This window comes from Falco rusticolus, chromosome 1 (assembly GCF_015220075.1).
Source record: "Falco rusticolus isolate bFalRus1 chromosome 1, bFalRus1.pri, whole genome shotgun sequence".
In the NCBI taxonomy this organism is placed as follows: Eukaryota; Metazoa; Chordata; class Aves; order Falconiformes; family Falconidae; genus Falco; species Falco rusticolus.
Window position 1 is genome coordinate 34,462,316 of NC_051187.1, and position 13,013 is coordinate 34,475,328.

The 13,013-nt window shown below is 47.8% G+C and overlaps 1 protein-coding gene across 10 annotated transcripts in view; it reads right to left on the reverse strand.

The window, feature by feature from the left end:
* Positions 1-13,013, reverse strand: part of NF2 (neurofibromin 2) — a 49,526-nt gene that overhangs the window by 18,004 nt on the left and 18,509 nt on the right. For 9 of the 10 annotated variants that reach the window (XR_005103443.1, XM_037382515.1, XM_037382403.1 and 6 more), the window contains exons 5-13: positions 11,789-11,857; positions 11,210-11,292; positions 10,438-10,513; positions 9,993-10,127; positions 7,324-7,398; positions 6,066-6,179; positions 3,481-3,603; positions 2,878-3,095; positions 1,395-1,500 (exon numbers count right to left, since the gene is read on the reverse strand). Coding sequence is in view for 9 of the 10 variants with exons in the window: in XM_037382515.1 (XP_037238412.1) it covers positions 1,395-1,500; positions 2,878-3,095; positions 3,481-3,603; positions 6,066-6,179; positions 7,324-7,398; positions 9,993-10,127; positions 10,438-10,513; positions 11,210-11,292; positions 11,789-11,857 (999 nt within the window). In the remaining variant the exon portion in view is untranslated. The remainder of the gene's footprint in view (positions 1-1,394; positions 1,501-2,877; positions 3,096-3,480; positions 3,604-6,065; positions 6,180-7,323; positions 7,399-9,992; positions 10,128-10,437; positions 10,514-11,209; positions 11,293-11,788; positions 11,858-13,013) is intronic. The other variant, XM_037382602.1, reaches the window with a different exon arrangement.

The following is a 13,013-nucleotide window of genomic DNA, read 5'->3' on the forward strand; positions in this document are numbered from 1 at the left end:
GAGGGGTGGAGCTGTGCTCCATGCAATCCTACAACATTCCTACTAATGAGCCTTTAACTCCGCAGGCAGGAACACAGCCACGGGGCTGCTCACCAGCACAGGCACAGGGATTTATGCAGAAAGGCTTGTTAGCTGGGGTTCTGCCAGTCTAAGGGTGGACACAGCAACACAAGGGAACATGGATGTGTAAGAGCTGCCCAAACATCAACATGGGGCTGTTGTAGCCATGCAGTAAGAGTTTCAATGAGGACACTCCACCCTGTGCACAAGTTAAACCCACAATTAAAGAACTAGTGGATCCCAGAATGCTAGTGACTTGTAAAACAAGGAGCACTCCAAAGCTAAGCTTTATCGAGCATTGAGGTAGCTAGCACTTCACTGAGTGTCCCCCATAGCTAAGAGCACCTGACTATTTTCCATCACTGCTATTTTTAAAAGCTTCTGAACATTTTTGCAGGCAACTTCAGAGAATCGGGATAAAAAGTTACTTCATCTCAAGTCCTCTTCAATCTGCTCCTCAAAAGTTTCCAAAGGAGGCAGGAAGGAGCCTGCATGTACAAATTAAAATTTCAGTACTGGGTGGGTCGATAACTCCCATGTACGTCTGTTGAGTCTATTCCTGAAACTGTCGAGCTCTTCCCTCTTCCCTCCCTCAGTACAGCAAGGCAGCCGAACTGGCGACTGTGGCAGGTGTGAGCTGCAGGGAGGAGAGCACTTGATGGGTTTTGCAGGCCCTGCAGCACAATTAGAGAAGTGGAGGAAAGGAACTGCCAGGCAGATTGGAGCAACGGTCATTTAGTCTGGCATTTCAGTCCCCGGCAGCAACTGGGACCAGATGCTTTAGAGGAAGGTGTGAAATCCTTTTAATGGGCAATTAGGGAATAATCTTCCTTTCAAGGAAGATTTTTTCCACCACACCGAGGCACAACGTCCAGTTTATGCCCAAAGAATGAATTTACAGGTTCTGAACAATGTTTATCCCAACAAGATAACAAGAAAAAGGACATCCTCTGTTTTGTAAGTATTTAACGCTGTTCTAAAGGCTATTGCTGAGTTGGTACACTCCACATGTGCCAGCAAAGTGTGGCTCTGACATAGTTGCTAAATTGGTTTAAAATTTGCTGCCTTTAATTTCACCAGCAGCTCCCTTGCTCTTGTAGTGTGAGGCAGGGTGAGTGTGTGTGTGGGAAAGAGCAAAGTGATCTTCTGCTGGATGGGGTGCCTGGATGAAAAGGGCAAGCACTGCTAAGCATTTCTAAACAGCTGCTAAACAATGCAGTGAGACAGCTCATACCCCTCCATGGCTGGGATGGAGATACAAGGCTCCTCCAGGCTACAGAGGAAGGCACATTTATGGGCTAGGAACTAGGGACTACAATACAGATTGCTCTTACTGTGTAGGACGACTTGCTGGTGATCTCCAAAAGCTTCTGCTTTGCCCTCCGCTCAGACTCACGAGCCTCCTGAAGGTCTTGCTTTAGTTGATCAGCCTCCTTTGCCCTACAAAGAAAAACAGCAAATGGCAAATATCAGATTGAAGTTGAGAGGAATGAGAAGATGGGAGAAGCAGGATTACAGCATAGGTGTGGAACAGGTCAAGATTTGTCCTGCAACAGGAGCTAAACTACGAAATCATTTAAGCAAGGGAAATGCCAGAACCCTCTGACATGGGGATGTTTTAATTAGCACAAAACCCCAAGCCACAGAAGGGCAGCTCTGACACGGACTCTGTGTGAGCATCAGTGAGCATGGCTCAGGGCTGGAGAAGCACGCTAAGTCACCAGGACGGGGAGAACAACTTCAAAAGTTAAGCTCAGACTTACAGCAGGAGAGGCAGTTTTCTGACAAGTAAGCCTCTACTAACAATTACTTACTACATTCAAAAAGAAAAAAAAGCACCCAAGATTGCACAGCTTTGCCTACTTGCATGGCCCAACAATTCTAGGACTAGTTTTGTTACCCGTGAGGCTCAAGGACCACCCCCAGAGGAAGCCAAAGGAGGGAAGGATGCTTTCTCTGCTGGACTGAAATTTGAGTGAAGACTTCACAAGATAGAAACCAAGGCAAAAAGAGATGGACGAGGGCTGCATTCATCCCAGCAGAAGAACTGACACCAAGCAACCTCTCACATGGAAAAGACTAATCAGTTGGAAGGAAACACAAACGATCCTTTACTTGCTCACTACCAAATGCACCATGGAACCTGGGCTCTGGTATCAAGAGGATGGAAACACGAGTTTTAACAAGAAGCAAGGAGTCCAGGAGTTAGTGAGACTTTAAGGCTAACCCAAAACAGAAACCTCACACCGGGTAAAGAGAACTAAACAACTGAAAGGTAAACAGAGGAATAAAGAGAGACTAGGGAATGTAGATCTACCATCCAGAATTAAAAAAAAGCCCCAGGCGTTTTGTCAAATACTTTGGGGGATGCAGTGGGTGTTTGCAGAAATAACCCAAAAGTAGAGCTGGCTTCTGCTCCTGCTGTCAGGGCATGAGATGCATAGAAAGCAGAGTGCCGAGAACCACAGTACTTTCTCCCCTGCTACCTGACGGCCCCTTTCCCTGCTGCTCTCACCACAGTATCTCTCCCAGAGAAGGCTTCAGAGAAGGGTCTCCAGCTTCAATCCAGGGAAAGATCAGGGCCACCACTGCTTTACCAGCACCATTTCCTACTCAGGGACAGCCAGCTGTGGCAAACAGCGACATGGAGAGAGAAACCAGCTCAGCCTTGAGGCCATGTGCTGTTATACGTGCATGGGAGGCCGAGGGCTCACTGCAAACCGCTGGACTAACCCAAGGTGTGAGCCAGTCTTTCAGCTAAGTCAGAAGGGGGTTGGAAAGCAAAGCAGAGGCAGCTGCAAGGTTGTACCCTCTGACCTCCTCTCCGACTCCTCCGCCATTTTCAGTGCCAACATCTCTGCCTCTAGCACCTTCTGTTCCATCAGCCGCTTCTCCTCCTCCGTCCGGATGGCCGTGGCTTTGATTCGCTGCATCTCCTGTTCAGCCTCAGCTGCTTTCTGAGCCAGGAGCTTGGCCTCCTCCTCCGTGATCTGAGCCTTCTCAGCCAGCAAGTCTGCTGTCTCTTCAGACCTCATCTGAAAATTAAGGCACATGAAGCCATTGAGCGCAATGAATGTCTCCCTAAATGTGCTTACAACCCCTGGAGCAAGGCTCCGAGCTGCTCACTCCACATGGCTGCCACGGCCCATAGAGTCCCCCCCTTCCATGAAAGCCTGCAACCTTCTGCAGCCAAGACCTGGATGTGCCCAGGCTCTATCCCAAATTCCTCCTCCTCTGTGCTCCTCCCACAGCAGACCAGCCAGATGAAATCAACTCCACCCAGCCTCCTGATCACCGTCCACCACCAGCAGTTTGAGAATAGCCATAGGACAGTCACAGTGTGCCTCCTAAAACACTTCAGCCGTCGAAAGAGTGAGGAACAGCTGCAGTGCCTCGGGAAACAACCTGCCAGAGACCTACCAGAGCCTCGTTGGCCATTGTTGCCTCTTCCTTTAACTGCATCAACCTTCTCTCCAGCTCATCCCTTGTCCTCTCAGCTTCTTCCCTCATTTGCTTCTCTCGGGCCAGGCGCTGCCGCTCCATCTAGGAAAAAGGTATTGGGGAAAGCGAGGAGAAATAATACACGTTAGAAAAGCTTTCCATAGGGTAGGGAAGGGTCACTACATGGGGGTTAGAGTACAGGACTGCACTACTGCTTCCTCTGTGTTTATCAAGATGGGGAGCTTCACTAAACTTGGTGACCTGATGCAACCTGCTCCCTTGAGAAGTGCCATTCCTGAGACAATCTCCTATCCTCTGACCAGGCTGTTAACCACAGCACTGCTGCACAAGCTGCTTGCAGGTGATTACATCCCCAGACAGTACCCTCCTACGCTGACTCACAGGGCAGACTCAGACAAGTAGGGTCCCAAGAGCTCCAGCTATGCCTAGAGTTTCTTACAGCAAGACTGAGCTTAAGGGCAGTCTGAGGGCATCTCCAAAACACCAAATATATACACAGCACAGGCAGGTGTTTGAAAAATGTGGATAGCTGCTGCTTTTGATCAGACATCTAACCCAGCATGCTGGAAACTTCACTTCTACTCATTTATAGGGGAGGTCACACAGAGTCCGACCACCTCAATCAATTCCTAGATACAATAAACTCTCTCCCTGCAGCTCAGCCTGCAGGAAATAGCAATGCTTCTCCAGGATGGGAAGATCCGAGCTATGCTGAGACAACCCACCCGAATCTGCTACCTCTTCCCAGAAGATGCTGAGAGTGCTGTGCAGACAGAGCATGCCCAACAACTGCCTCTCTGCCAGCCAAGCGCCCAAAGGGAGCCATCGAGCTAATTAACACACCAAGTTTAAGCACTCCAGTATGACAGAGATGGGTGCATTATAAATATCCACACTGCAGTGAGGACTCACAGCATTGCACAGGCCACCTGCTGGGTTTAATAAGGGAAATAAGTGCGACAAGGCGCATTTCTCTGCTCCTTGGACACCAACTGTGTTCTGAAAGCAGGACGCCCACCGCTGTAACGGCTCCGCTTCTTTCTATTAAAGGTTCCCCTCATTAATTATCATTACAATCTGCATCCCACTCAGGACTTCCATTAAGAAGTATTCCCAAGATAAAAGGATTACCCGGAACCAGTTAAAAACTGTGGTTCCTGGGGAGGGAGGAGAGAGCAGATGAGAAAGCACAGTGGCTAGCTCAGGAGAGGACCGCCAACCCAAGCAGAAGCCTGAACTTTTCTGTAGAGCACTAGGGCTCTGGATTTGAGAGCTCACACAAAGCAATAAGCTTCTGCTCACTCTTAGCACCCTCACCTCTCCCAGCAGCTCAAGTAAGCACAGGGTCTCAGGTCTTGCTGGCATTATTCAAATATATCAAAAACTCACAAGACTGTAAAACCTGTCCCTGAAGCCACTGGCACTTGGACACCACATTGCTCCTTCCAAAAAGACCTTTTGCTCTACTAATGTCAACTCCTTACTGACTAGGGGAATCCCTGTGGGAAGCAAGAAGCCCCCCTTCCCCAGAGGAGCTGGCCTGTTTACCCTCGAAGTGTCTCATGTCCTGTCCTCTCCTGCCATCCCACAAGCTACAGGAAGGAGAACTGCTTCAGGAGGTGCCTGCAAGACAAGCCATGACACATCTCCAGGTCAGCTGAGCACCTCAACACCAAGCAGGCACCTCTGTGGACATGCTCTAGGTGAACCTGCTTTAGCAGGGGGTTGGGCTAGATGGTCTCCATAGGTCTCTTCCAACCCTGACCATTCTGTGAATAAATTAACTTGGCAGTCCCTTGAGCATAAGGCCCTCCTAGGTGCAAGTGGTTTGGTTTCTTCTGCTGCTATCTAGTGGCTTTATTGCAAAAGGGACATTTATATTCTAAGCACCAGTACTCAGATTAGCTGTGTGGGTTTCGGTGAGTAGAAAAGGTCTACGAGCAGAAAACAATGATTCATACAATCCAATTTGCTGATATATGCTCATCGGCTACACACTGCTGCCTCCAAAGAGCTGTTTTCACTGCTTGGGCTGACCTGCAGCAGATAAAGGAGGCCAGCACCGAATTAGCATGCAGGCTGCATACCCCGAAATGTCAGTGTGCATTCCATCACCATGTAATTAGAAAATGAGGCAAAGAACCACAGCAAAGCATAGCTCCCCCTCACAGTCCCTGCTCTAATTACAAGCAACTACCCCAACATACAACAACTTTCCAGCTTCGGAGCCCAAGCATAAACCAAGGCAGGGAAGAAGCACACAGCCTTGTAGGACACTCAGATCGGCTCTTTCCTCTCATCCTCCCAGTTTTGTTCCCGAGTGTGGGGGCTGAGCTTGGGCTGCTAGTCTGCCATCAGTCTGCAGAGCCAAGTTGAGAATGACTGGCAAGGTTGGAGCAGGCTACTAAAAAAAGAGATGTTCAGCTGGACCATCCCTCAAAGCTGCTCTGTGTGCTTCATGTCACTCTGGAGACTGTTCCATCCCAAGCTCATCTGCTTTTCTGATTTTGTCTCATGGTCTAGTTATGCGAGATATCTCTCACCTGCTTCCTGGCTTTCTCCTCCCTGGCCTGTGCTTTCATCTGCTGGACCTCCAACGAGTCTGCCTTTCTCCTCCTCATGAAGAGGTCGTGGTTTCCAATACACAGCTGAAGAATCTATTCCAGTCAAGGGTGAAGAGCGGAGAGAAACAGCTGTACACATGATGATGATGAGGTAGTTTGTATTCTTGACACACAAGAACAGTAAAACTGCTTTTTGTTTGGTGCTTGTAAGCACTTCCACTCACTGATCTCAAACCCTGTGAGCTCTCATACCCATATGAGGGGCAGGGAGCCAAGGCACAGCCAAGTCCCACACCAAATGCCAGCTCCTGGGCTATCAGCTATTTGCAGAGACCAATTTTCTGTTTTCTGTGCATCCAGCACAGCACGGTTCTGGCAAGTTTTATACCTGCCCTAAAAAGGCTTTAGGCCAAATCATGAAACAAAGACTTCTACAGCTCTGATCGGTTCCCTGGTTCTCACTGCCTCCTTTCTTTAGGTTCAAGATGAACTTGTACCTTCTCCCAGCTGCATGTTTAAAGCACGGAGATTAAAAAAAACCAAAACCAACCAAAACCAAAACAACTCCACCACATACTAAAAGAAAATCACTTTCCATCTTGGACAAACAGAATATTTATCAAAAACTTCCTTGGACATTTTCAGATACCTTTGCTGAAGCATTTTAAGCACCAGTGTGGCTTCCTCTGGTACTCAAGGAGATCAAGGAAGGTGGCAATGCTAGAGGAAGGTTAGCAAAGGGGTGGATAGACAGAGGAGTGAAAGTTCTTTTCAGCAATAAAAGCAGGTCTCTAAACTTGGGTTCTTTTCTAAAGGACTGATTCACATGCCTGTCTTCCATTTCACAAGTCACAAATCACTCCTCTGGAGTCAAGAGGAGCTTCAGCACCAGGAACCTGATGAGTGCAGTGAATGAGACCTTTGTCAGGAAGTGCCCCTTTCCTACAGCACGGGAAGTACAGGACAGCCTATAACCAGGACAGCAAACATCCCTCATGCCACTTAACCGTGGAGAGGTGGGAGAGCTTCTCTGAAGGAGCTTGACTTGAGCTTCCCCCTTCTCTTCTATAGGCTGTGACCAAGTAGTAACTGCTATACCAAATCACATCTATGGTCCAGCCAGGCCAGCATGCTCCCTCCGACTGCTCAAAGAAAAAGCTCCAAAAGAACATCGTCTTGTACTGCCCGCAGAAACTACTGCTGCAGGCAATAAAAATTACTCTGTCTGTAGACTTACCAGCTTATTCACACGCAGCTTTGATGAATTGAATTTAAAAACATCAATCTTTTTGTCCAATGGCTTAATCGTAAACTGAAAGGAAAAAATAAAGAGGGAGACAGTTATCAGAGAGTGGTACATTTAATAAAAATGCAGCTATAAAAGTCTTACTGAAAGCTTTGGCTCAGAGGAGGTCAGCAGTGTCAGACAAACAAGGCTGCGAGCCGTCCCCATGGCTTTTAGCCAAGCAAGAGAACTAGTATCAAAAGCAACCAAGGAGACAACTGTTCCTCCAGTCAGAAGAATGTGAGCGCCACAGAAGCAATGTGAATGCTGTCTACCTACAGACCGCAATGCCAGACAGCCAGTGTCCTCTGCAGAGCACCTTGCAGAGGGCAGAGAGAGCTCAGCACCTCCCAAGGGAAGACAGAACCATAGAATCATAGGCTCATTTAGGTTGGAAAAGACCTTTAAGATCATTGAGTCCAACCATTAACCCAGCACTGCCAAGTCCACCACTAAACCATGTCCCTAAGTGCCACATCTACACATCTCTTAAATACCTCCAGGGATGGTGACTCCACCACTTCCCTGGGCAGCCTGTCCCAATGTTTGACAATCCTTTTGGCAAAGAAATTTTTCCTAATATCCAATGTAAACCTCCCTGGCACAACCTGAGGCCATTTCATCTCATCCTGTTGCTTGTTACCTGGGAGAAGAGACTGACGCCCACCTCACTACAACCTCCTTTCAAGCTCCCCTGGCAGGTGTGGAGAACAGAGAACCTACAGCAGAAACTCACACTTGTGAACAGAGGAAGAACCAGCTCAGCTGCCTGGTGGATGGGCAGAAGGGTTGCATTAGGAACACAGGAGCTGCTGCCCTTCCCATTGACACCTCCACTCGCAAGGGCTCCCCAAAAGGATTCTCCATACATTTTGTTCGCCAGAAATCAGCCGTGTCACAAGACTGCTCCGCGATTCGAAACAACTCCTTTGCTCTAGCTTGTATTTATACTCCATGTGCCAACCAAACAGCTCTAACCATAGCCTGGGTTTACGCTCTCCAAAGAGCTTTTCCACAGTGGGTCTTCTCAAGAGAATACAGGTGGTATTGCCAAACTACGGAGCTATGGTAATACAGTCCCTGGACAAACAGAAGACTCTGAACTAACAAAAGGGTATTGGAAGAGATGGAGTGCTCTGCAACACCGCATTTTTTAGAAGGCATGCATATATTCCATCACTCCCCCACACGCTACAAAAATAACCAGCTGAAGAGATAGTGCTCGAGCAGGCAGTCTGTGTCCATTAAAGTAGGTCTATTTGTCAATACATTGTACTGCCTGAAAAGGGCTCAGCAGAACTCGCCCTGGCAGTGTTTTGTTTTGTCAGTTTAAGAACCAATCTTTTAAGGCTTTCACACAGGCAGACGTGCGTGAACGTCCCTGGACTCTGGCTCCAGCAGAACCCCCACCAGACGTTGAAAGCAACAGCAGAAATATGTCAGGAGAGGAATTTTGCTCCACGTAAACAGTCAATCTTTGTTACGACGGATTAAACCCCTCTGTTGTGTTGACGTAGCTGTCATACCCAGCTATTAAGCCTGTTTACTATCACGTCAGGGCTACTTGTGGTCCTCTCGTTACACAGATAATTGACCTGATGGAAGGTGGCAGTCCTTTCCCCCAAGAGAAAGCTGTATTACAGTCTTGTGTCAAGGCCTGGTTACAGAGGCTTCAGTCCCCAGATTTCTGAGACAACGCCTGACCAGCTTCCACCGCACTCATCTGTCACGGGCAGGAAAGCCCTCGAAAGTCGCTAAGTGCTGGGCTGTTTTTTAGAGCTGCAAAGCTCTTTATTTTTAAGGACTAGAACAAGTGAAGAGAATTCCAACACAGCCTTACTACTTATAAAACTTCACAAGACATGCAATAAATGCAGCTGATGAGAAACCTTTAGCTTTTACCCTGATCAATAGCATGTTTAGATTAGAAAACAGTTTTTAATTAAGAAGTTAATTTTCTTCCTTACCATGAAGGCAGGTGGTTTCTTTGAGCAGCTCTCTCAGACTGAATATTGAGCCAATCAGTTCCCCCTCCACAGCCAATTTTACTGCTGTTCTCAACTAGGTTTGGTGGCCAACAATTCAGAAGATTCGTATTTATGCTCTGGATTTAATAAATATCTGTCAAATAGTGGGCTTAAATTACTCATCTTCCTAAAGAGATTCAAGCTGTTATGTCAAGCCCAGCAGCCTGAAAACTCAAGATGATGTAATGATACGGCAAGAGCTCTTCTCACCAGGCATATACCTCACTGTATTTCATAATACAGTACATATACACAGTAATATGTACCGCAATATCTACAGCAAAGCTGAGATCTCAGCTGCTGAACTCTGATATTTGGGCTAAGCATATCAACAGCAATTTTGGGTTTTTTGAAAAAATTACACAGAGTTTGAACGTATTCTAAAACCAAAGAGTAGAATAGCTCCCAGTTGACCCCTTGTACGCCCACTCCTGGAAAGTTTCAGAAAGGCTAGGAATTGAAGTTTCAATTGCAGAAGATGAGCTGCCTTTAGCTAAGCTGGTGATAGCAAGCGCAGCAGAAGCCAAGAGAAATCATTTTAAACTGCAATTCTGTTCTTACTGCCCTCAGGGAAGAGGGCAGATGTATCCATACCTCTTTATCACTGTATGAGATATTTCGGATCTCGTTCCACGGGAAGGAGATTTTAGGAGTCAACCTGTTGTCTGGATCATAAATGTGGAGACCCAAGGCATCAACTCCAAGGAGCAGTTCAGTGCCTTTTTTATTCTACAGGAGAAAAGAAAAGCACAGAAAACCCTTTTATTCCACTCAGAGGGTCTGACATGAACCATTGCTGGTTTCACCAACCAGCCCTGAGCAGTGACCCACCAGCACTGCATGTTAGAAGAGCTTCTCCCTCCCCGGCAGCCAGCAATGAAACACACTGCAGCAGGACTCTCACCAACACACTGCAGCCACCTCACAGGTCTGCTGGCTCTCGAAGGCTCCACTCATCCAATCTCACAGCAACACAAAAGATGAGGACTAACACAAGAGCTATGCCGGCAAGAAAACACGACCCACAATCTGCACTCACCCTAATCGCAAAATAGTTCACTCCATACATCTCCAGGTCCTGAGCTATCTTCAGATACTCCATTTCAGCTTCATCTCTGTCAGACAAAAAAAGGCCAGTGTTACAATGTTTGGTAGAATCAGGGAGAGGGGAATGGTTGCTCTTTCTGATCCTAAGTACTCACAAGGCTTTGAAGCCTGGACTGTCTCTATCACACAGGTCAATCCTGTCTTTGCTGGCAGGATCAATAAAGTCCAACAGCAAATCCCACTCTGCAGCTTGCCAGCATCTTAATGGCTGCTGATGCCTGCCTAGCATTTCAAGCCTTGCTTTCTCCATCTCCCAGTCCCTTAAGCATAAATAGGCAATCCCTGGCTGGGAGGCCCCTGTTTCAGATCCATCTGGCTTTAGACTTATCCCCCACAAGGAGCATTTTACCACCCAAGGCAGCGGTACACCTCCCCAGTCTGAATCTGCATTTCTTTTCCTGGCCCAAAAAGCACCCTGACCCTCTAGGCAGGCTGCCGGCCTCCCTGCCCTGCTGCAGGTGGTCCCTTACTGAGCATCAGTCCTAAAACCTCTCGAGGACCCTGTCAGTGACAAGGGGACAGGCAGGGCAGATGCAGAGCAATCAAAGCAAGCCCTTTGCCCGTCATGAGACTGCTGCAGAGGTGAGCTGGGATTAATCCTGCTGTCAGTAGAGCTCATCCATCACCTGTCCAAGCTCCCCAAACCCTTGTGACTCTTGCAGCGAGGGGACTGACCTTGACCCACCACTGCAGCACACACTCACCTTGCTCTGCCTCGATGTTCTGCATACCAGGCTGTTATCCTTTCCTCCCACATCTCTGGAGTCATTTGGTACAGGTTTATTACCTGAGATAGGTGGAGAGACAGAGACCAGGTCATACTGCTGCTCTTGTCACAGTCTCCTTAGCCAGCAAGCAAGCCAGGAACACCTGAGCCCCAAGCATCCCCTCCCCAGCACCACATCCAACCTCAAGACAGGTGACTCTCAGCAGGGCACGCTCAGCCCCACACCCTGCGATCACCCAGCGCTCACTCAGCCCTCCCAATCACACAGCACAGGCAAACTGTCCCCAGGCCACCCTGAGGAGATGCAGGTAGGATGAAACCATGAAAAGAAAGAATACACTTGCTTCTGTTTTTGTTAAAATGTCACACAGAGATTGAATTTTCCTCCCTCGATACACCTCTTCATACTGTCTGCCTTGGTAAGGAAGCCCAAGGAAAACAAAGCAGGGTGCATCGGCTCAGGCAGTCCCACAGAAACCCTGTCTGCAAAGGGCTCTCTTGCCCAAAATACCAGCAGGCTTGGAAACCTAATCCTCCACCCAGCCGAGCTCCTTACCCGCTTTGGAAGCAACTCCTCCTGCGCCAAGAAGCCTCGCTTGTGGACGTTGGGATCATAATCACCATACTGAAAAGAAGCACAGACACCATGGCCCACCCCATGTTAACAACAGGGGCAAGTAAAGTCTTCACCCTTACACCTCCTCCCCTTGGGGAGACAGCAAATGCAGGCTGCTTACAGCCTCCACATCACAACCTGTTAGAGCACTGAACATATGCTGCTCGGTAGATCTAACAACTGTATTTTCTTTGTTATTTGATTGCTAATAGAAACTAACATCCTCCTCCTGCTATGCCGCAGAAGTTGGAAGCAGAACAAAACTTCCCACCACCAGCTGACATCTACCACCAGTTGGGCTAGTTGATCACCGTAGGTCCCTTCCAACTGAATGATTCTATTCTGCTCTAATTAGCATGCCCAGCAAACACTTCCTCCGACACAGGGAAAGACTCACTCTATAGCTGAGATGTCCTTGCTGTCCCACCGACAGTGGGAAAGAGAGTCAAGATATAGACAGAGACCTGTCCCCTGATCGATACCAGTAATTCAGGTGAGGCAGATGGCTGTTTCTCTGTTGCTACTCACCACCCTAATGAACAAATACATAAAAAAATTACAGGAGTTTGACAGACTCACCTCAGACAGGTGCCAGCTTTTCTGCCGGAGGGTCTGTTGCGCAACTGGATCATGGAATCCAATTCAGATTTAAGTGCCTCCAGTAATTACTAGTATTTGTTTAGATTTACATCTTTTTGAGCAGCATACAATAAGCAGTTTTATTTCTCAGTCATTTTAACAGATTGAAAAGCTGAGTGTCCCTGCAGTGCATGTGAAAATGAATTTACCTCCTGTACAGCCTAAGAGGGCAGGAAACTGCCAGAAAACAGCACCTCAAATAACCTAGCAAGTTCAAGAGAGGAGGATGATGGATGTGAGGCACGTACATGAAACGCTGCGATTTTCATTCACCTGGCAAACAGGACTTCTGCAGTGACATTACCCAATTACAAAAGACATGGCAACGTTTGCTCAAGTCACTCATTTTGCAAGGGAGGCAGCCCTTCCCTCCCTGCTTTTCTGAAGAACCTCAGCTCAGGAAGTACAAAACGGTGACAATTTTTAAAACCAAGACCAAAACACACATGGTGGTCATGTAGTAAGTCAGCAAGCTTTCCCTATCAGCTTCCTTTTAATGGCAGAACCATCACGTTGTACACCAAAA